Source organism: Rutilus rutilus (genome assembly GCF_951802725.1).
Source record: "Rutilus rutilus genome assembly, chromosome: 13".
In the NCBI taxonomy this organism is placed as follows: domain Eukaryota; kingdom Metazoa; phylum Chordata; class Actinopteri; order Cypriniformes; family Leuciscidae; genus Rutilus; species Rutilus rutilus.
Window position 1 is genome coordinate 6,276,321 of NC_140218.1, and position 25,156 is coordinate 6,301,476.

At 42.2% G+C, this 25,156-nt stretch overlaps 2 protein-coding genes across 4 annotated transcripts in view; both read left to right on the forward strand.

Moving 5' to 3' along the window:
- The window catches only part of LOC311302622 (E3 ubiquitin-protein ligase TRIM39-like), a 32,131-nt gene extending 27,038 nt beyond the window's left edge, over positions 1-5,093 (forward strand). For all 3 annotated transcript variants that reach the window (XM_084428618.1, XM_084428620.1, XM_084428619.1), the window contains exons 6-7: positions 3,520-3,546; positions 3,672-5,093. In XM_084428618.1, the coding sequence (XP_084284744.1) occupies positions 3,520-3,546; positions 3,672-4,210 (566 nt within the window). In that variant the 3' untranslated portion in view covers positions 4,211-5,093. The remainder of the gene's footprint in view (positions 1-3,519; positions 3,547-3,671) is intronic.
- LOC311302623 (E3 ubiquitin-protein ligase TRIM21-like) overlaps positions 1-25,156 on the forward strand; it is a 183,590-nt gene that overhangs the window by 55,189 nt on the left and 103,245 nt on the right. The window lies entirely within an intron of this gene.

The following is a 25,156-nucleotide window of genomic DNA, read 5'->3' on the forward strand; positions in this document are numbered from 1 at the left end:
CTCGCCGAGAGCAGCGCACGTGCCAGGCCACCTGAATGTGGGACCAGACAGACTGTCCAGGAACAATGTTCCGGCAGCAGAATGGTCTCTACACCCACAGACAGTCCAACTGCTGTGGAAGACATTCGGCAGAGTGAAGGTAGACCTGTTTGCGTCTCAGGAAAACACTCACTGTCCGGAGTTTTTCTCCAAGAGCAGGGATGTGCTGGCCCACGTCTGGCCCCGCTGCCCGCTCTATGCTTTTCCCCCCGTCACGCTCCTACCTCAGGTATTAGAGTGAATCAGGGAAAACGGATGCTCAGTGCTACTTGTGGCTCCGTTCTGGACGAACCAAGCTTGGTTCCCGGTTCTGATGCAGCTGACGAGCACTGCCCCATGGCCAATACCAGTGAGGAGGGACCTCCTCTCTCAGGCCAAGGGCTCAATCTGGCATCCTCGCCCAGAGCTTTGGTCCCTACATGTGTGGGCCATCAACGGGTACCCGCTAACCTCCCGGTGGGAGTGTTAAACACGATCACGCAGGCTAGAGTCTGGTCTACTAGACGGCTCTATTCCTCTAAATGGTCTGTGTTCTCTAGCTGGTGCACAGCTCGTGGCTTTTCACCCTCAGACTGTGGGGTGACGGAGGTTCTCTCCTTCCTGCAAGAGCTGCTGGATAAGAGCAGAACCCCATCCACGCTCAAGGTTTACATGGCGGCCATAGCAGCATTCACTAAACCGACGCTTGGCCAGTCACTTGGAAGGAACGATCTGGTCATTCGCTTCCTTAGAGGAGCTAAGACGCTGAATCCTCCCAGACCTCCCTCAGTTCCCATGTGGGACCTTTCCACGGTCTTGGAAGCCATGAAAGGTGCCCCATTCGAGCCAATCCGATCAATAGATATCAAACACTTGTCTTTCAAGACAGCGTTTCTTCTGGCTCTCGCTTCAGTAAAGCGTATAGGGGACTTGCAAGTGCTCTCAGTGAGCGCGACGTGTATGGAATTTGGGCCAAATGACTCGAAAGTCATACTCAAACCAAGGCACAGGTACGTTCCAAAATCCCTCAACACACCGTTTAGGGCTCAGGTGATTTCCCTGTCGGCCCTGCCGGTCTCCAATGAGGAGAAGGACGCGAGCTTCCTTTGCCCGGTCAGGGCACTAAGGGCTTATGTGTCGCGCTCGACTGTCTTCAGACAGACGGAGCAGCTCTTTGTTTCGTTCAACGGACGTTCTAAGGGACTAGCTGTGTCGAAACAGAGTCTATCCAGGTGGATAGTTGATGCTATAGCGCTGGCTTACACTTCTAAGGGCCTGCAGTGCCCGTTAGGTGTCAGAGCACACTCCACAAGAGGCATGGCCTCGTCGTGGGCTTGGTCTAGTGGGAATGCCTTGCAAGATATCTGTATGGTGGCAGGCTGGGCCTCCCCGTCTACATTTATAAGGTTTTATAACCTAGAGGTTCCCGCCTTGCAGGCTAAGCTGCTTTCGGTCAAAAAAAAAAAAAAAAAAAAAAAATTCAGTACTGTCTGCCCGATGCTATCGGCTCGGAATACTGAAATTGCTCGAGCGCCGCTCGCTGATCGATTAAATAACTCTTTGGGCAGTGTGTAAGACCCATAATATTCATCAGACCAGGCCGAGTTTTCGCCCTGACTGTGTGGAACACTATTTATATAATTTGCTCCTTATAGGACGCTACTTATTACAGGAATGATGCTGTTCCAGCCCCTCTTTCCTGGACTCTCTGCGAGTCCCTGATGATCATGCACTATATGAGCCCCGGGCACTTGCCCTTGGGACTTTGGTGTTGGATCTCAGCACGCACAGCGTTTTACACTGTGTTCCCCTAGTGTAAGATATTACGCAGTACGAGAGACCTCTCGTAAGAGAACGTAACCTCGGTTCTCTCTAGAAGAGGGAACGAGTACTGCGTATCTTTGCCATGCATGCATCACGCTCTGGTTCGCTTCGGCGATGAAAAAGCAGATTTCACAGCCTGTCGAGCTATATTTATGGGCCCAAGCCACGCCCGTTTCGGGTGAGGGGCCTCTCTTGATAGGCTGCTGCAGTTGCCGCAGGGCAGCCAATGGGCGCGCGAGCCGTCTCGCCTATGTCTGCATGCTGCCGCAACGCGTTTTACATAATTACAAAATTAAGGATCATTTTTGGCTTCAATATCTCGCGGAAAAGAGGTTTTTCCCTAGCGTAAGATATTACGCAGTACTCGTTCCCTCTTCTAGAGAGAACCGAGGTTACGTTAGTAACCGAGTACGTTTTTAAGGCTTGATTTCTTTAATGAAATCTACCTGAATAAATAATGTAAAATCTCCTAAATTATTTAATATATATGACACAATGAATTTAACATAATTTAATAATAATTTAATATTTTCTTTATGAAATGTGTTTTTTTTATTTAAGTTGACTCTCAAAGTGTGTGATTTTTAGTGAACGGAAATGACCTGTTTGAAATGGACTTGTATTGTATTTGACAGTGATCCTGGTTTCTCCAAAGGCTTTTTTTTTTTTCTTCTTTTTTCTCCAATCTGCCACTGATGGAGTTTTGGTTCATTGCCTCTGTCGCCTTTGGCTTTTGGCTTGCTTAGTTGGGGACATTTAATATTCAACAATATTATTGATCTCTTGCATTGACACCATTATATGAGAACTGAACTGAGCTGGACGATGACATCACTGTTTTCTCCAGAGCGGCTTTATATATAAATCAACTAAATGAATAACTATTTACAACAATAATTAACTTCAATGAACTTAGTTAAGCTGGACTGTAACGCTATTTTCTTCTAGAAACAAATTTTGTTGCATTATTTTCCTGTTATCTCTGTAAAGCTGCTTTGAAACAAGTTGTATTGTAAAGCGTTGTATAAATGAAGGTGACTTGACTTGACTTTAAGTTGTGTTGTACAAGTAAAAGACTGTATCTGCTCAGCACTGCACAATACACACACTTGTTACTGCACTGGCATTAGCAAAGCTATTGCTTATTGAACAAAGCAACATATTATTAGTACATGCAGTTATTCATAACCTATCCATAAGCTCTACTCTTCAATGGAAATGATCAAAACATCAACATAACAGAAACTCTTTCACATGTTAAACATAACTGAACATTAAACATTAACATATGTTTCCCTTCACTCAAAAACACATAAAATAATACTTAATTTCAATATTTACTCTCCATTCCCAGCCATGTGCAAAGCATGCTGCACTCTCAGAAAAAAAGGTACAAAAGTTGTCACTGTGGCAGTACCTTTTCAAAAGGTACACCTTTGTACCTAAAGAGTGCATTTAAGTCCCTCAAAGGTACATATTGGTACCAAACGTGTACATATTAGTACCTAAATGGTACGTATTAGAACCGTTCTGAAGGGTACTGTCCCAGTGACAGCTTTTGTACCTTTTTTTCTGAGAGTGTGGGAACTAACAATGGTGTCTCTAAATAAAACTCACTGTTAACCTGAAATTATTGCTATAAATAATTCATCATTATCTTGTCATCTGTGTCCACAGGGTTGAAGTTTGTGCAGAAGTTTGCAGGTACTGTGTGATTGACACCATTTTCTTCAATACACTCAGAATACATTGTTTATAATCTGTATTATATAATGTACACATGAAAATGTTTGTTCTGAAGTTGATTGATAATGTCTGATCTCTCTCAGTGGATGTCACTCTGGATCCTGATACAGCGAATCCATATCTCATCCTGTCTGATGATGGAAAACAAGTCAGTCATGGAGACTTTGAGCAGGACGTCCCAGAAAACCCAAAGAGATTTAATGTGGTTTCTTGTGTTCTGGCAAAGCAGGGATTCAGTTCAGGGAGATTTTACTATGAGGTGCAGGTGAAGGGAAAGACTCAGTGGAGTTTAGGAGTGGCCAGAGAATCCATTAACAGGAAGGGGGAGATTCCACTGAGACCAGTAGATGGAGTCTGGACTGTGATTCTGAGGAATGAGAATCATTATAAAGCTTGTGAACGTCCATCTGTCTCTTTATCTCTGAGAGTGAACCCTGAGAAGGTTGGTGTGTTTGTGGATTATGAGGAGGGTCTGGTCTCTTTTTATGACGTGGAGTCCAGATCTCATATCTACTCTTTCACTGGTCAGACTTTCACTGACAAACTCTATCCATATTTCAACCCAGGCCGTAATGATGAAGGTAAAAACTCAAACCCACTGATCATCACTCCTGTCAGATGAAACTAACAAAATAAATCAAGTAGATTTTACCATAACACTTTATTATAATACAGTAATAAAGCACTTAAGTCATTTACAAACTATTAGTTTATAGTTAATTAACAGTTTACAAACTGTAGTTTGTACAGTGTGTGAGTCACTCGAGTCACTTTAGATTATTTTTTATTTTTATTTTATATTTATTTCATAGTTCTCACTTTAGATTCGGTCACAGAAAAAGCTATTCATTTAATGCTTTAATCAAGCCTTTATTAGACATTAATTACATTAGTATTTTATGTTAAAATGTTTACAAATACACACACAGACACTCTCACACACACAAACTCACAGACACACACACACACACGCACTCACATACTCGCACACACACGCGCGCATACGCACTCACTCACACACACACAAACACACTTGAAGACTCAAATTTCATCATTTAATGATTTTAGTATTATTATTACTTTTTACTTTTAATATTCATAATCAGTAGTATTATGTATCTCTTTTATACTTTTTATATACATTTATAATTATTTGTACTCATTGTATTTTGTGAATATGTGGGAGAGACTTGGGGAGACTTTGGACTTGAGTGTGCTGCTGGACTGAAATGTATATGCAGTTTTTCATCAAGCATAGCATAAGGGGAATACATTCTAACGTTAATGGAAACCATATGTTCTTCTGCTGAATGTATGTGTTCCTATGGTGATGTAGTTTTTTCCTTGGTCAGGGATATAAAAACCAAGCCCTGTTTGTCCGAAAATCAGGAAGAGATGGAAATGTAGAGATGATGACTGAGAAGCTGAATTAGACCTTCGCTTGGTCCATTGTCTCTTCCTCCTATGTTTTATAACCCAAATAAATAAGAGATCTCTTGGCAAAATCACTGGTGTCTGTTTCCATGAAATTAAACAACAGGGGAAAGCAAGATTTTTAAATCAACAACACTCTCTCACACACACGCATGCACGCACACACACACACACACACACACACACACACACACACACACACTGCAACGCCACAAACATGTAAGTAACCATGTTTACTCTAATGCCTGATCTCTGATCAGTGACTGATTTCTGATGTGTAATTATTCAAGTTCAGACAGACACTGTTACACTGCACAACCAAACTCTTACATCGTGTCTGCATTGTTATTTATGGTGAAAGCTTTCGTGAGAGTGCAGAAATCACGTTGCAATGATGAGAATTCAGTGTACTCTCGCTCGTGGCGGGGCGGTAACATTAGCCAATCACAGCAGTGGGCGTTTACACTGACGTCTCAAACCCAATCACAGCAGTGGGCGTTTACACTGACGTGTCACAGCCAATCACAGCAGTGGGCGTTTACACTGAAGTCTCACAGCCAATCACAGCAGTGGGCGTTTACACTGAAGTCTTACAGCCAATCACAGCAGTGGGCGTTTACACTGAAGTCTCACAGCAGCCAATCACAGCAGACGCGCCCCTTCAAACAGAAATCAGAGGCTAAAATCAGGAAAGAAAACGGCCATTTGTTTCTAAATTGTGACAATTTTTTTATGTAAAAATTATATTAACATTATAAGTGCACCTAATTATTAAAAAACTATTTATGGTTAATAAGTTGTTAACAAAGCATTATCTAACTATTTATATATGAGCTAATTAAACAATAAACCTTTTATTAATTACAGTGACAATGAATGAAGATCTCATTATTCGAATATAGTTTATTAATGTATTAACTACAGTTTATAAACTGTTAATAACTATAAACTAATAGATTTGCAAATGATTTGTAGATTTGCTAATGATACTTTATTACTGTATACTTATAAATTGTTACCGATTTTACTTACAATTCTAAAAAAAATTAATGTGATAGACAAAATGTTTACAAGTGCAAAAATCCTTTATATTCAGGCCTTTAAAAATCAATCATTGACAAAACATCAACTATAATCAAATATTTGTGAGACATATATATTTGTGTGATTTGGTTAAAAATGATATTTCATCACGACTACATTTAAATGGGCAATTTATTACAAATCTATATATTTCTAATCAACACAATGATTTGTTTGCTTTTTTATTTCATTTTTACTTTGCTTTTGCTTTTCAAATATACTATGAAATTGACATATGATTTAATATTATATATGGTTAAATTGTACATAATATGCTACACTTACTGTGTTTCAACATTTTGTAAGGAAATCTCTGAAGCCATTTTCTCTCTCTCCTCTCCAGCTGTAAACACTAAATTACTTGTGAAATATTGAGGATCTTGGTTTATATGTAATAACTGCATCATCTGAATAAAGACAAGCGTTCAATTCTATAACTGATATTGAGTATAATCTAAACAGCTTGCTAATTATTATGCAAATACACATTGGAGAATGATTTAAGTTCATGATAAACATTACAACAGACAGACAGGATATAATTAAAACATGGAGGATCTTTATTGTTGAATTACATTAATTGTGAATGAAAATACTGAATTATTATTCAATGTAGATGATCCTTAAATCTAGTACATATTCTTCAAGAGAAGCGAGAGCATTAGAAGGCTTCACAAAGACAGTGTTTTTCACTTTGCTTTTATTTATTTATTTATTTAACAGGGACAATGCACAATATATGTACTGTACCAGATTTAGCTAATAGCTAATTCCCATTTGCAGTCCCTGTATATACTGTATATCTGTACCTGTATAAATATCAGCAGTTTGTCACTTTCATCTGTCACATCCATCAAGTCTAAAAATGACCTCTTGTGTTCTTAGTGAATTCTATTGTGGCAAATGTAAAGCAAAAAGAAATGAAAGGGAATTAAGCTGCATCTATCTATAAATTACAGAAACGTCTGTCTGTCTGTCTGTCTGTCAGTATGTCTGTCTGTGTGTCTGTTATTCGCATATCTCTTGAACCGTTAGTCCGATGGATTTCAAACTTGACAGGTGTCTCGCTACGGGCATGAGTAAGTGGAGTGCCAAGTTTGACATTGTTTGGATGAGAAATGCAAAAGATTTTGGTAAAAGAAGCACTTAGAAGGTTGTGGTTTAACTATCTGGGGGTTAACCCTCCATATATATATATATATTCTACCAAATTGGTTCTCAGTTGGAAGCATCTAATTTTTTTATATATATATTTTTTCATGTCTAGTAATTGTGCAGTTAATTCTCATACTGTATTTTCAGTTTTGGAATATTTATCCTCTCCCCAAATTTGTCACTAATAAAACACAATAAAAATTATTTAAAGAAAAGGCTTATCTAAGTACAATTTAAGCTAAACCGGCTTACCATAGAAAAAACTATAATTCTTTATATCTGTAATTGTATTTTCACTAGTGAAATGTCACCATATAGGCTGCCTATGGCAAGCCGTTTTAGCTTAAATTGTACCCAGCGTTACTCGTCGTAATTGCATTTTTACTAGTAAGAATTCAATTAGAGAGCTCTACAAATCAATTCTTACTAGTAGCAATTACAATTAGAGAGCTCTCTAATTCAATTATTACTAGTAAGAATTACAATTACAAAGCTCTCTAATGTCATTAATGGAATTAGAGAGCTCTGTAAGTGTAATTCTTACTAGTAATAACTGAATTAGAGAGCTCTCTAATTGTATTTTTAACTAGTAATAATTGGATTAGAGAGCTCTTTTTAAAGATATCTATCAATGTAAGCAAATATTATTTGGGAATTACCCTTCTTTCGAATATCTGGGTATTGTGTTAAAAGGTGCTCCACGCATTTTACTCATCATTATTTACAGGCCTCCAAAATACTCTCCAGCCTTCGCTGAGGACTTTACAGAACTGTTATCAACAATTACCTCAGAGTTTGACTGTTTTGCCATTGCTGGAGATTTTAACATCCACATAGATAATGCAGAAAACAATATGGCAAAAGAAATCAAAACTGTTTTAAAAACTTTTGATCTGACTCAGCATGTACATGGACCCACACACAATCGTGGACACACTCTAGATTTACTTATCAGTAAGGGCCTAAACATTTCATTGATTGTTATTAAGGATGTAGGGTAACACTTTATAATAACGTTCAGTTGTAAGGCATTTATAAGTGGTTAGTTAATGATGAACTAATCATTTACAGAACATTCATAAATGATTAGCAAGTGATATACTAACATTTTATGTATGTTTTGTAAATTCCGTTACAAGTCATTTACTAGTGATTAGTAAATGATTAATTAATTATTTACGAAACATGACTATGCATTCATAAATGATTAATAAGTGATATATTAATTATTGTATGTATATTTTGTAGATTCAGTTAGAAGTAATTTACAATTGATTAGTAAATGATTAACTAATCATATACAAATGTTTAATAAATAATGTATTTTTTGTATGTATGTAGCAATAAGATGGTGCAGAAAGTGCTGTAAATGCCTTGAATACATGTACAGATCATTAGTAACATATTTACGAGTGATGAATAGTTTACACTTTAGATTAGGGGATGCAGAAAGTGTTGTAAATCATTTATAACACATTCTGCATCCCCTAATCTAAAGTGTAAACTATTCATCACTTGTAAATGTGTTACATATACATTCGTAGATTCGATTCGTTGATCTTATGCCTTTTTGGTTCTTGAAGTGGTAATCTACGAATGATGTGTAACACATTTACAAGTGATGAATAGTTTACACTTTAGATTAGGGGATGCAAAAAGGGTTGTAAATGATTTATTCATGCGTTTACACATCTATAACAGGTGTTGAACACTGTAGTGTGTACTGCAGTGTAAGTGCTGACTGGTGAGAGTATAGACAGCTGTCTTCTGTAGTGTGTAGTGTAGTGTAGTGTGTAGTGTGCACTGCAGTGTAAGTGCTGACTGGTGAGGGTATAAACAGCTGTCTTCTGTAGTGTGTAGTGTAGTGTAGTGTGTAGTGTGCACTGCAGTGTAAGTGCTGACTGGTGAGGGTATAGACAGCTGTCTTCTGTAGTGTGTAGTGTAGTGTGCACTGCAGTGTAAGTGCTGACTGGTGAGGGTATAGACAGCTGTCTTCTGTAGTGTGTAGTGTAGTGTGCACTGCAGTGTAAGTGCTGACTGGTTAGGGTATAGACAGCTGTCTTCTCTGAAACACATGGAGTCTTTAACCACTGTGCTCCTGATGTGAGCAAAACATAAAAAAAAATGTAACATAATTTATTAAACATTTATGAAACGCATAGTCATGTTTTGTAAATGATCAGTTAATCATTAACTAATCACTTGTAAATGACTTGTAACGGAATTTACAAAACATACATAAAATGTTAGTATATCACTTGCTAATCATTTATGAATGTTCTGTAAATGATTAGTTCATCATTAACCAACCACTTATAAATGCCTTACAACTGAACATTATTACAAAGTGTTACCGTGTCTGTCAAGAAGAGATGCTTAAATGAGAACACTAGTGTCCTATTTATGAAGGCTATATCCTTAACACCAAGCATATCTGCAGACTCTGTTGATTTTCTCCTTGATTTTTTTAACTCAAAAGTTAAAAGTGTAATTGATGATATTGCTCCTGTGAAAGTCAGGAAGAAGAGTGGCAGACAAAAAGCACCTTGGAGAAACTCAACAGCAGTGCAAAATATGAAAAGACAATGCAGAAAAGTAGAGTGCATGTGGCGGAAGACAAAACTTGTAGTCCATTATAACATCTACAAAGACAGCCTTCATGCTTTCAATATGGAACTAGGCAAAGCTAGACAGACTTTCTTCTCAAATATTATAAACAGCAATTTAAACAACACACGCACTCTTTTTGCTACTGTAGAGAGACTGACAAACCCCCCAAGCCAGATTCCCAGTGAAATGCTCTCAGACAGCAAGTGCAGTGAGTTTGCTTCTTTCTTCTCTGAGAAAATCAATAATATCAGAAAGGTGATCAGCACATCCTTGAGTTGCACTGGGGTCAGACAGATCAGACCACCTGAGAAAGTAGTTACTATGTCTGATTTCAAAGAAATTGATGGCAAAAATTTGGAAGAAACCGTACAGCACCTTAAAACATCAACAGTTTAGAAGCAGATCTTCTAGAAGTGGTAAATGCCTCACTTCTCTCTGGTAGTTTTCCAAACTCCCTGAAAACTGCAGTTGTCAAGCCCCTCCTGAAAAAGAGAAATCTGGATAAGACCATATTCAGCAACTATAGACCGATCTCAAATCTTCCTTTCATAGGCAAGATCATTGAAAAAGTTGTCTTCAATCAGCTGAACAAATTCTTAAGCTCGAATGGATCCTTTGACAATTTTCAATCTGGTTTCCGACCGCACCACAGCACAGAGACAGCGCTCAAAGATAATAAACGATATTCGCTTAAATACTGATTCAGGCAAATTACACTCGACCTCAGTGCTGCATTTGACACAGTCGATCATAACATACTTCTTGACAGGCTGGAAAACTGGGTGGGGCTTTCTGGGATAGTCCTAAAATGGTTCAGGTCATACTTAGATGGGAGAGGTTATTATGTGAGTATAGGAGACCATAAGTCTGAGTGGACATCCATGACATGCGGAGTCCCTCAAGGCTCAATTCTTGCGCCACTCCTGTTCAACCTGTATATGCTCCCAATGAGCCAAATAATGAGAAAGAACCAAATTGCTTACCACAGCTATGCAGACGACACACAGCTCTACTTAGCACTATCGCCTGATGACTACAGCCCCTTTGACTCCCTGTGCCAATGCATTGACGAAGTCAACAGTTGGATGTGTCAAAACTTTCTTCAGAAGACAACTTTCTAAACAAAGACAAAACTGAAGTCATTGCGTTTGGAAACAAAGATAAAGTTCTCAAGGTGAACGCATACCTTCACTCTAGGGGTCAAACAACTAAAAATCAAGTCAGGAATCTTGGTGTGACACTAGAGTCAGACCTTAGTTTCAGTAGTCATGTCAAAGCAATAACTAAATCAGCATACTATCATCTGAAAAATATTGCAAGAATTAGATGCTTTGTTTCCAGACAAGACTTAGAGAAACTTGTGCATGCTTTCATCACCAGCAGGGTGGATTATTGTAATGGACTCCTCACTGGCCTTCCCAAAAAGACCATAAGACAGTTGCAGCTCATACAGAACGCTGCCGCCAGGATTCTGAGCAGAACCAGAAAATATGAACATATCACACCAGTCCTCAGGTCTTTACACTGGCTCCCAGTTAGATTTAGGATTGATTTTAAAGTATTATTACTGGTATATAAATCATTCAATGGCCTAGGACCTCAATATATTGCAGATATGCTCACTGAATATAAACCCAACAGATCACTCAGATCATTAGGATCATATCAGCTAGAAATACCAAGGGTTCACTCTAAGCATGGCGAGTCCGCTTTTAGCTATTATGCCAGCCGCAGCTGGACCAGCTTCCAGAGGAGATCAGACGTGCTCCTACTGTAGTCACATTTAAATCCAGACTTAAAACACATCTGTTTAGCTATGCATTTACTGAATGAGCACTGTGCCGCTGTTCGTCCGACTGTTTGTACTGTACTGTACTGTATTTTATTTTATTTTTCTAAACTGTTTTAATTATTCTTATTTCTTTTTATTATTTTAATTTCTTCTATGTAAAGCACTTTGAATTGCCATTGTGCTCAATCTGAGGGGCGGGATAAATGGTTGTCTTTCAAATTCCCTCTGCATGCAATAGGATAACGCTACAACCAACCAGAACAACGAAGAAGGTGATGTAGTCAGAGAAAGAATGATTTCAGTGCTGTTCTTTGTTCTTTTCTCAAAGAAAAGCTTAACTCCAAGTCCTCCAGAGTCGCGGCCAAAGCCGATTCAAAGTCCGCTGTTCGCCAGCAGCAGCAGCAGCCATTCTTTGTTTTCAAGTAGCAGGGAATTCGCGCAATACCGTCGCAACTCTGCCGTCATTATGTTAAGTCCGCCCACAGACTCTATACACAATGTGATTGGCCTGACTAGAGTTTGGTTTTTCCAGCTCGAAAGCCAACGGAGAGTTGCTAGATGTAACTGGCCGCTAAGGTGCGTCTAGATTTCTAGGCTAAGACGTTCCCTTAGGCATCATGCGCTGTGTTAGCACGTCAAATCATTCTTTGTATAAATATGCAGCTATAAAGCATGTTGGAGATTTTGAATAAAAAATGAAAATCGCTCATGTTCGGAGGGGGGGCACAGTAACTCCTTAGGGTGGGCATGGCCCTCGAATGAAGATGATCCTTAAATCTAGTACATATTCTTCAAGAGAAGCGAGAGCATTAGAAGACTTCACAATGACAGTGTTTTTGACTTTGGTTTGAGCACAATATCAGTGAATCTGTGCACCTGAGTGAGCAGACGGCAGTCCATCGATGCCAGGAGCTTCTGAGAGCCGGAGACGGTGGGAACAAACTTCTCCATCAGTGTAACCGTCACAAGCTTCTCCACATCACTGACAGACACAAAGACAATATCAACTCTCTGGAAGCTTCACTCTTTATATTTAATGCAGTACAATTTATGTTTTGAAGCAAATCTTATGGAGCTTAAAATATGACTATGATTTGAATTTGAATTGTGTAAATTTGAATTATTTACAAGTGAAATCTAACAAAATTTAATTTTAGGTTTAAATAGTTCTGAATTTGATTTTTTTTTAAAACGAATATTGAACATTTGAAATTTAACAAATTGAAATGTTTTTATGGCTGAATTTTATAGACGTATTTTCAATCAGCTAGTTTTTTTGTTCTGAATTCTTATACTGCAAATATTCAGTAAAAAAAAAAATACAGATTCAAGTTTTCAAGATGAAGAAAAGATGAAGAAATTCTGAACTTCAAATTCAGTTTTCTAAAATTCAATCTCAAAAATTCAAACTCAAAAATTCAAACTCAAAAATTCAGATCTTACAGAAAGTAGGTCACAGGGAAGAGTAAAGGATCTCCGATAAGTCGAACGGAGCATTTTGGCTTCACTGCAGTAGTTTTCTGCCGCAAACGCGGTGGTGGTTCAAGAGAATCCGTGTATCTTTTCGCTCAGTCATTTTTTTATTTAATATTAAGAGTAGAAAATGAGAAAACAGCTTGAGTATTAGAGTTCTAATATTCTAGTAATCAGTGTGCGAAATACCCGTCAATATTCAGGGGGGGTCCCCGTCTCCCGATTGTTGCACAATACCGATCTAAATTTTCTCAATATGCAGTAGGCCTATAACATTACAATATTTCATGGATGCAAGCCAAGACAATCAGTCTATAGCCTACATGACAACACACACGCACACACTTAACAATTTTTGATAATCACATGGTGCCTGGAGAAGTGGGTATTGTGACGAGTCTCTCTGGGCATATCAGCGTCGCCCTGGCAACCAACGCACGGCACCTGCACGTCCTCATCACGGGCTGATCGGTCACAGCTGCAGCCCGTCATCAAGCGGCTGTAAAAGCCGCCACTGCTCTCACTTCGACAGACACCCTGTCTCATGCTGAACGTGCTGGTACTAATCCTTTGTTTCTCACCTAACAGAAGGCAGCGAGTGACCGACAGCCCGACTGAGCACGCCTGGACACCCACCTTCACGAGCACGAGGACTTCACAGGAGCACCAGCCACGAAGACAGCACTCATCTTATTTCACCGTTTCACCTTTGTTGAAGTATTTTCAATAAATCCACCCTCCGGGGCTAATTTTCACCGAGTGACCTTGTTGTGTGTGATTTCTCACCCGTGACATCTGGTGGAGAATGCGGGCAACTGCATGAGAAATCACACACAAGTGTTTGCAGTTCACCGCAGTAATATATATTTTTTTCTCTCTCTGTTCACCGCCCCCAGCACCGATCGATGCTCTCTCTTCTTATGGAGATGGATGAACTACTGCACCGCCTCACAGAAGTAAGCATCTGTCAGCAGCAGATAATGGAACATCTGGCCACTCGGCAGGGCAGAGCTGAAGAAGACATCGCTGCCCTCCATGCCCAGGCTGCCCAGCCGATTCCACTACCTGACCCCCGAATGCGAGTGACCCGGCTTTTGCCCAAAATGACGGCTCACGACGATGTTGAGGCATACCTACAAATATTTGAAACCACTGCTAACTGTGAGGGATGGCCCATAGAAGACTGGGCTTCCGCGCTGGCACCTCTCCTCACTGGTGAAGCTCAACGAGCTTATTTTTCCCTTCCTCCCGCGATCACTGACGACTACAGGGAAGTGAAACGCGAGATCCTCGCCCGGCTGGGTCTTTCCCCCATCTGTGCAGCGCAACAGTTCCACGAATGGGATTTCAAAGTCCGGGTGCCAGCGCGAGCCCAGGCCGCTGATCTCGTCCGTTTGGCTCAACATTGGCTGCTGGACGGGGAACCCACCGCAGCTCAGGTAGTGGAACGAGTGATCATCGATCGCCTCCTCCGCGCCCTGCCTCGGTCCCATCGTCAGGCGGTGGGTATGAGGAACCCCGCCACTGTCCTCGCCTTGGTGGAGGCGATCGAGCTGGCGGATGCTGTCCACCAACGGGAGGCTGGAGAGAGAGCGCCGCCGTTTCCCCGGAGGGTGGTCCAGGAGCGACGCACGCCGGAGGGCACCTCGCGCGCAGTTGGCAGACCGACAGTTCCGTCTCCGTTGGACGAGCCAATGCCCACCGCTGAACCCACGACGCCTCCGCGGACCTGGCTGGCGGGCTGCATCCTCCATCAGCGCGTTCCACCTGTGGCTCCAGAGGCGGACGTCAAGTTGAACGGCAAGCCCGTCCGGGCGCTTCTGGATTCGGGCAGCGCGGTCACCCTGATCCAGGCCCATCTGTGCCCTCCTCACCCTGGCCAAAAAAGTTACCTACCGATCACGTGTGTACATGGAGACACCCAACAAGTTCCAGCTCGCCGCGTGAACATCGCTGCCGCCCACGGCGCCTGGCCCGTTGAAGCCGGATTGGTGAAAAACTTACCAGTCCCATTACTGCTTGGAAGAGATTGGCCGGGGTTTGACCGCCTACTCGCCGCCGCCGGGCAGCCCGCCAGCCCGAAACGGAACTGTCGCCGTCGTCGCCGGCCACAGGGACCCCGCCGCCGGTCGGCGCTGCTAGCTTCGGACAGCGGGAGAGATGGTGAGTCCCCCTCGCTAAGTACTAACCTTTTTTATGATGTGTTCCAACAGGCCAGCAAGGGGGGCTCTTTTGCCAAAGACCAGCGGGAGGACGATCGTCTGAAGCACTGTTGGAGTCAAGTTAGAGCCATTGACGGCAAAGACGTCCTCCCACGGCCCCATCCTCTCCCACATTTTGTAGTCCGAAGCGGTCTGCTATACTGCGTCGCCCAGCGAAGGGGGGAGGAGAAGGAACTTCTAGTCGTCCCTCGGATAAAGACAGAGACCATCCTCGAGTTAGCCCATTCACATCCGATGGCAGGTCACCTAGGAGCGGCTAACACCATCCAGCGGATCCGGGATCGTTTTCACTGGCCAGGCCTGGAGGCTGACGTGAAAGGTTTCTGCAAAGCCTGCCCGACCTGCCAACGCACGGCTCCCAGGACTCCTCCCCCCAGCCCGCTGATTCCCTTACCCATCATCGAGGTGCCCTTCGAGCGGATCGGAATGGATCTGGTGGGGCCGTTGCCTAAGTCTGCCCGAGGACATGAACACATCCTCGTCATCGTGGATTCAACAACCGGGTATCCAGAAGCAGTCCCCCTGCGGAAAGCCACAGCGAAAGCCATCGCCCAGGAGCTGTTCCTGTTGGCCAGCCGGGTTGGCATCCCGACTGAAATCCTGTCTGACCAGGGAACACCGTTCATGTCCCGGCTAATGGCTGACCTCTGCAGGCTCCTGGGGGTGAAACAGTTGAGGACAACCGTCTATCACCCGCAAACCGACGGACTCGTGGAACGCTTTGACCAAACCCTAAAACAGATGCTCCGAAGGGTAGCAGCGGAGGACAAGCGGGACTGGGACCTTATGATCCCTTACGTCCTCTTCGGCATCCGCGAGGTCCCTCAAGCCTCAACTGGTTTCACCCCCTTCGAACTCCTATTCGGCCGCCAGCCTCGGGGCCTGCTGGATGTCGCTCGGGAGGCCTGGGAGCAGCAGCCTGCCCCCCACCGCACGGTCATCGAGCACGTAACACAGATGAGGGAGAGGATAGACCGCGTCATGCCATTAGTCCAGGAGCACCTCAGCAAGGCACAGCAGGCCCAACAACGCCACTATAATCGGGCAGCCCAACCACGGGAATTCCAGCCAGGAGACAGGGTCATGGTCTTGGTCCCTACCTCCGCTTGTAAGTTCCTGGCATCGTGGCAAGGGCCATACACCGTTGTGGAGAAGGTTGGACCAGTGACATACCGCATACGCCAACACGGAAGAAGACAAGCAGAGCAATTATATCACGTCAACTTACTGAAGAAGTGACAAGGGACCCGAGACCAGCTCGCCGCCCTCAGTCTCACCGATCCCGTGGTTGTCGACATGGATCCCCACCTGTCGGCTGCCCAGAAGACCGAGCTGCAGCACCTGGTCAGACAGTTTTCGGATGTGTTCTCCTCTAGGCCCGGGCAGACTAACGTCATCCACCACGACATCAGGACGCCCCCTGGAGTAATCGTCAGGCAACGGCCCTACCGAGTCCCAGAAGCTCGTCGGCAGGCTATTGAGGAGGAAATCCAAGAAATGCTGAAGTTGGGGGTAATCGAACCATCTCGCAGCCCATGGTCCAGCCCTATCGTGATGGTACCCAAGCCGGATGGCACCCTCCGCTTCTGCAATGACTTCCGCCGGCTGAACGAAGTCTCCGAATTCGACGGCTATCCCATGCCTCGGGTCGACGAGCTGCTAGACCGCCTGGGGAGGGCCCGGTACATCACAACCCTGGACCTCACCAAGGGATACTGGCAGGTACCACTTACCTCTTCTGCTAAATCGAAGACTGCCTTTTCTACCCCTAGTGGCCACTGGCAGTACCGGACCCTTCCCTTTGGCCTTCATGGAGCACCAGCGACCTTTCAGCGCATGATGGACATCATCCTAAGGCCCCACCAAGCGTATGCAGCCGCGTATTTGGATGACGTCGTGGTGCATTCCGCGGCATGGGATGAACATCTGGAACGTCTGCGGAGGGTGCTCTCGGAGCTCCGGCGGGCTGGACTAACCGCCAACCCCCGCAAATGCCACCTAGCGCTATCCGAGGCGAAGTACCTGGGATTCCAGGTCAGCCGAGGCCTCATCTGCCCCCAAGAGAAAAAGGTGGAAGCCATACGCACCGCTCCAAAACCACAGACAAAGTCCCAGGTACGAGCCTTTTTGGGGTTGGCGGGGTACTATCGCTGTTTTATCCCCAACTTCTCCTCTTTAGCCGCCCCCCTGACAGACCTGACCAGGAAGGGGCAGCCCGAGAAGGTCTGTTGGACGACAGCCGCCGAGGAGGCCTTCGCCCAACTCAAGACGGCACTTACAGCGTCCCCGGTACTCCGCGCCCCTGACTTCGGCTGCCCCTGACTTCGGCTGCCCCTTCCTGCTGCAAACGGATGCTTCCGACACCGGACTAGGAGCCGTCCTGTCACAAGTCCAGGAAGGTGAGGAGCATCCCATTCTCTACATCAGCAGGAAGTTGTCCCAGGCAGAGAAGAACTACGCCGCCGTCGAGAAGGAGGCCCTGGCCGTCAAGTGGGCAGTCCTGGAGCTGCGTTATTACCTCCTCGGCCGTAAGTTCACCCTGCTGACCGACCATGCCCCTCTACAGTGGATGGCCCGGGCTAAAGATACCAACGCCAGGGTGACCCGCTGGTTCCTCGCGCTCCAGGACTTCCACTTCGAAGTGCGACATCGGGCCGGGGCCGCCAACGCCAACGCCGCTGGACTCTCACGGATGTGGACAGCTTTTTCAGGTCTGTCAGGGGTCATTCCCCACCCACCCCTTATTTCACCCCTACTATCGCTTCTCGTTCCCAGGGCCAGAACGACGCTTAGGGGGGGGGGAATGTGACGAGTCTCTCTGGGCATATCAGCGTCGCCCTGGCAACCAACGCACGGCACCTGCACGTCCTCATCACGGGCTGATCGGTCACAGCTGCAGCCCGTCATCAAGCGGCTGTAAAAGCCGCCACTGCTCTCACTTTGACAGACACCCCGTCTCATGCTGAACGTGCTGGTACTAATCCTTTGTTTCTCACCTAACAGAAGGCAGCGAGTGACCGACAGCCCGACTGAGCACGCCTGGACACCCACCTTCACGAGCACGAGGACTTCACAGGAGCACCAGCCACGAAGACAGCACTCATCTTATTTCACCGTTTCACCTTTGTTGAAGTATTTTCAATAAATCCACCCTCCGGGGCTAATTTTCACCGAGCGACCTTGTTGTGTGTGATTTCTCACCCGTGACAGTATACTCTTAATTTATGCCCCCAATATTTTTTTAAGCGTCCCAGCAAAGGATGAACGCTCTGTGTTATTATAAACAGTGACATGTAAGACTAGTCTTGCATATTAGTTCACCATAAAATGGGCCAGTAGTATTTGCACATTATCACTTAACTTTGAGCAACTTAAGCTTGACCAGGGAGAAAGGATCATTATGAAATTAATATTAGCCACAGAAGAGGAGCAGTTTTTGTACTGACCCACGGACTACAGGAAGAGACAACTAAATAATTATGAATTTTGAGTGATTTTTCCCTTAGTCTATCCACACATGAAAATTGGACAACTAAGGAATCACTGCATCACTGTCTTTACTGGGTGCAGGGCCGATGCAGCTAGAGTTGTATAAATACAGAAGTCCCAAAAATTATCTTGCTAGGGGGGTTCGGGGTTCGGGGGTCACAAATCACATATTCGAAATGGGAATGGCCTTAAGAAATTATTCAAGGATTATTTTGCATAGATGTTACATTTCAAACAAACTCAAATGCAATATCATATGCTATATAAGCAACACTGACATAGGAGGTTACATTGGCTAAAGTTGTTTGAATGCACATTGTTTTATAACAAGGAGAGGCAAAGTTGTGCATGACAATGCAGACATGACAATAATTTGCACATCTGGCGCACTTACAAGAGCAATCAACTTAATGCATGCCAGGTATAGCCTATCAAAAAAAAAAAAAAAAAAAAAAAAAAAAAAGGTATAGCCTATCGAGCATGGCACGCAATCAGCAGGTCTGCCAACTCTCGCGCATTGAGCGTGAGACTCACGCAATTGACACTTTTCACACGCTCTCACGCCACACATCCATTTTCTCACGCACAGAAAAATTGCGGAGCAAAGACGTACTTTTAATATTAAACTAATTCTCAGCTCTTATTCCGTCAATTTTATTACGAAATTCAGACAAAAATGCGTTTGGCGCTTGTAAATGTGACGTGACAGATCGCTGAGTGCCTCAGTTCAAGTGCACGTGAACCGATCATCTGTTACTTTTTTATTTAAAGATGCAGTACAACTTACCGAAAGTATACATAATATCGACCAATTAGTGTTTTTCAACCACGGAAAGAGATCAATATAACAGCAGGAGAACAATTATGTCACATAACGTTACATTTACCTCAGGAAAGCCATTTAATGACCATAGCATGTTAACTGAAATGAAAAAAATAGCTAGAGAGGAGATTTTGCTGAGCACTATATTACATATTTATTATATTTTTACTTATGTCATTAAATAATTGTTATTATAACAAACACTGCATTATATTTAATTTAATTTGTTATTTTTAACCTTTAATAATACCAGCAGATTGGGCCCTCTATGTTTACAGCATTAGGTGAGATTATTTTTTTAAATAAAATTTAAAATAAACATGTATCCAAATTAGTCAATATTGAATCAAAATCGGAATCAAATCACACGAATGGAATTGAAATCTTGAAATTTTTGTCAATAATAAAAACTGTATCCTACCATTCATTGTACAATGTAAACATTGTAACATGTTGTCACTAAACTTCATACACTTCTATTTAGTTACCAAATGTCTTGACAATCACAATTACAGTTATTGTGATGCAATATTTGTTTTTACACACACCCCCCCCCCCCCCCGCAAAAAAAAAAAATCTCACTCCAAGCTAAACTCAAAAGTTGGCAGCCCTGAATCAGTGCACTTGTAAATGAGAGCCTGCAGTATGAATGACCGATCGTGATGTGACAATATCAGCCTGCATTTTGTTCGCAGATTTAGTCACACAAACAGCCCAAGCGGCTCGTGACAGAACGGAAACTGACTGAATGACACTTTAATATAAGTTGAAAATCTCAAATGAAGATCGTGGAACTGTTTTCAGGTCATCCGCGCTTCTTCAGCAGCGTAGAAAGCGCGCGCATGGTTGCCAGATACTATTGAAAAGACCGAGTAGAAAACGTGTTCTTTTAACAGAAAACCACTGACTGGGGTTTCAATTATTGAAATCTGGCAACCATAAGCATGAACGCTCGTAAAAACAGTCTGTAATGTGTTGTCTCCTCCTTTATTCGACAAAAAAAGTGGTTTTGGTCAAGTTTTTATTTTTTTTAAAACACATTTCAGTAGGTGTTTTTTTCAGTAAAATTTTTTCAGTAAAATTTGATACCCCCTTCAAATTTTGCTTTTGAGGCTTTCAGGGGGTCTCATCGGTTAATCGGGGGGGGGGGGGGGGTGGGGGGGGTGGGGGGGGGTCCCAATATACACGTATAGGCTAAATCAGCGTCTTTGCAGCAAGGGAAATGTTTGGAATAGCAAGTAGGACTGCGGCACAGCTTGCCCTTTATATTGTACAACAGACCAATTAAATTAGGCAGAATGACTTTTTATATGTTTGGTTGACTGTGTTTTATTTTGATAATGAACAGTCTGCAATATGAAGCAACGCCAGAACTGATACTATGTTGTGTGAGAGCGCGATGCGCCTGCGCCATCACTTGGATTTGTTCCACTGCTGGGAAATAACTTACTGTAATTCTCTGTGTTATTTATAGTCATACAGATAATAGGACATCATTCGAAACAGTAAAATGTATATTTTTATTTGTGTACATTCAAAATGACTACAAAATATCATGCCGTTGAAAAATAAATAAAACAACATGATGAGCTGCTTTAGCGCGTCTTTAGCGCGTCTCGGTCTCCTTCAAGATCTTGCTGGCGCACACCAAAAATGAACCAAAATACAGTGAATACAGGGCTCGCAAAATTTCAAAATCGCTGGTAGCCCTTCGGGCAGGCACTCTCCAGATTTTGGTAGCCCGAAATGAATTTTACTAGCCCATATAAAAAGACTACATTTTTAATGTAGAATATTGGTTAGGAGTCAACACAATGAATCAAAAACTTTTTCAAAACACAAATATCAACAAATATGCATCTGGTTCTAACTGAACTGAAATGTGTGTGACCAGTATGGAACATGAATCAGTCTGTGTCGGTGGCTCAGCCCCCAATGAGGGTATGATAAAAAATAATAATAATAAGTAACTCTTTAGTTTAGGGTTTAATGCTCACTATTAACTTGTTTCATTAACATGCAGATGGCAGGGTTTTATCATCACTGAGGTCCCGAATGTGAGATATGCTAGTTAGGGGGGTTAGGGGGCACCCCCGAAAAAAATTTGATTTCTCTGATCTACATATGTGCATTTTAAGATGTTTTGAAGGCCAAAAAAATTGGATAACAATAGCTTTAAAACCATGTAAGTGGGCAGCTGATTATTTTTCTCTCCTCATCAGCATCACACTCCTATTCTCTTAGTTTTTCTCTTGCTCTGTCTCTTCCCCTCCTAAAGCTGAGCTTTGACTGATAGAGGCTTTTCATTTTTGTCTGTCAGTGAAAAAAGTAAACAAAGGGTCAACTGATAGGTTGATTTATGAATCATTTTCTCAGATGCATTAATTTACTGAAAGCTACTAGGAAAGCTAGGTAGCCTAACTAAGTTTATTGAATTCATTCACAATATGTACACATTAGAGTTGAGCCGGATACTCGGCTGAAACGAGTATCCGGTACGGATAAAGCACTTTTGTCGAGTACGAGTATTATACGAGTAATACGAGTCAATATCTGTGCTCGGATTGAAAAAAAAAGAAAGTTATGTTGAGATTAGGGCTGGGCGATATCGATATATTTATTTATTTATTTTTTAATGCGATATGGAATTAGACCATATCGCATACCGATATAGTTCAAATTTGCGCTGTGATCCTTGCTCCAAGCAAGCTGCTGACCCGGAGCTCTCTGCACTGCTCCCCGCACCCCGCCCCTCCTTTTCCACTTTGCGTGCGTGTTTAGAGCATGTTATGTTATAACATGAAATAAAGTCTTTCACCTCAGAAAAATGGACTTTCTTGTCCTGTCAGCCGTTATACTGTAGTCGTAGCGCACACTCAATTGCACGCGCAAATGCGGCGTCGCGCGCTGTGTATCGCCTCACTGTATATAAAGTGCAAAAGAAACTACGAGCATGCAACGCCGTTACGTTGTAAATTACACAAAATAAAAGTAATGCAGGTATGATTTTCATTCTATTTACCAGGAGCAGTTTCCATGTTTCATTAACAGTTCTTGTATTGTGTAGGCTATTCACCATGGTAACTGTCGTTTCCATATTAACCCCAAAATGCCACTATTTTTCTTTGTGTTATTTTTTATATTTTTAAATGACTGTGGTGGCTCATACCAACATTGTATTAACAAAAACTAGTTTGGGACTGCTATTTAATACCTTTAGCATTGGCATAATGTTTATTTATTAGCACTAGTCTTTACTATTAGTCATATTCTTACAATTTATGTTAAGTAAAGGGGGACAGTACTTGTGTGTGTGTTAACAAATTTTGAAAAAAATAAAACATGAAAAATAAAAAATATTGGGATATATATATCGTATATTGAAATTCAGCCTAAATATATCGGGATATGACTTTTGGTCCATATCACCCAGCCCTAGTTGAGATGAAAACTCTTGTTCATTACATTTTACTTTATAATTGCAACAGCATGTGTTGTATTCATTGTTGCAAAACTTGTTCTGTAGTTCGTTTGTTATCGTGATCAAAACCATTGATCTGAAGCTCAATGCTGATGCTGTCATGTAAATATTTTTTTAATCAGCAATAAATATAACAATTTCTGATCAACCCATATCAATTGCATGCTTAAAATAACATACCGGTTAAAGCCCCGCCCATTTTAAGACAACCTGACTCACTTCCGGGTTAAATCCCGCCCACTTCCGGGTTAGGCCCCGCCCAGTCCGAGTACAGATACAGATACAGATAATTCATATGGTTAACAGATACAGATACAGATACAGATAATGCTGTACTCGCTCATCCCTAGTACACATTCATTATTGATCTTATTCCTAATACAGGGCTGTAGACAGGGCTTTATAATCAAAGAGGTCATACATTTAAGGTTATTAGGGGGTTTAAATTTTGTATTTCTCGGATATGTCCATTTCAAGACGTTTGAAGGCCAAAAAAGGATAAGAAATAGCTTTAAAACCATGTCAGCAGGCAGTAGATGATACTTGCTCTCACTTCTTATCCATCACTCTTTCTTTTTCTCTCAGTCTCCTCATCTTGCCATCTCTTCTCCCTACCTAAAGCTGAACTTTTTTTAATTTACTGAAGGCTACAAATTGTATATTAATTCTCAACATGTACACATTCATTATTAATCTTGTGCCTATGATGAAAACGGCTTTGTTAATGCTAATGTCCCCTCACAATGACAGTAAACTAATTATTAGTCACATTACATAGGCCTATTTTCAGTTCCAAATGGCGAAATTCGCCAAAAGTATATTCATTTGCCTGATTATTTTTGTCATTTGTTTCACATTTATGACCTAAAAAAGCTGTCAAATATGAAATGTTTAGTTTAGCTACTTACATCTTATCTCGCACTTGACCGTAAACTGAAGCGTCGAGTCGCTCTGCTCAAATTCGCGCTCAGCAGCTTCTTGTGAACATAAAGCCCGCCTACTTTGATTTGATTGGTCATCTCAATATTCTGACATTTAGACGAGCACCGCAGACCAATGAGACTCAGATGAACACACACACACCCTGTCCTCTCTGTTTCTGACGTGCTCGGCGCCGCTTCGGATTGAAGATGAAGAACGCGCTGAATCTGATTATAACAAGACTGAAGCGAACACTATTTCAGATAGCCCGTCGGGCAGGCTGGTTATGCATTTTGGTAGCCCGACTGGAAAACACAATAGCCCCGGGACGTCGGGCAGGCGATTTTGCGAGCCCTGGAATAGCCTTCTTGGCGCGCCTACTTTTGAAAGTCAACATTTCGATTATTTAACGTTAAATGCATTATATATGCCTGAGTCACTTTGGAATAAATCACAGCGTGTTTCATGATAAAATGTGACTTACAGTCCGGAAAATAGGCTATAGGTTATAGCAAATTCAGACCAACTGCTGGTCTACACAGAGAGAAAGCCCTGTCTAGCTCTTCTGTTGTGCCGAGCCATTCGTTAGTCTAGTTGTTTGATGAGAAAATCAAATGTAGCCTAGTTGCAATACACGCGTTAAGTTTTGTAAGCTCTGTGCAACTGCTGCAGCGGAACACTATTATTACTAGAATATTAGAACTCTAATACTCAAGCTGTTTTCTCATTTTCTACTCTTAATATTAAATAAAAAAATGACTGAGCGAAAGATACACGGATTCTCTTGAACCACCACCGCGTTTGCGGCAGAAAACTACTGCAGTGCAGCCAAAATGCTCCGTTCGACTTATCGGAGATCCTTTACTCTTCCCTGTGACCTACTTTCTGTAAGATCTGAATTTTTGAGTTTGAATTTTTGAGATTGAATTTTAGAAAACTGAATTTGAAGTTCAGAATTTCTTCATCTTTTCTTCATCTTGAAAACTTGAATCTGTATTTTTTTAAACTGAATAATTGCAGTATAAGAATTCAGAACAAAAAAAATAGCTGATTGAAAATACATGTCTATAAAATTCAGCCATAAA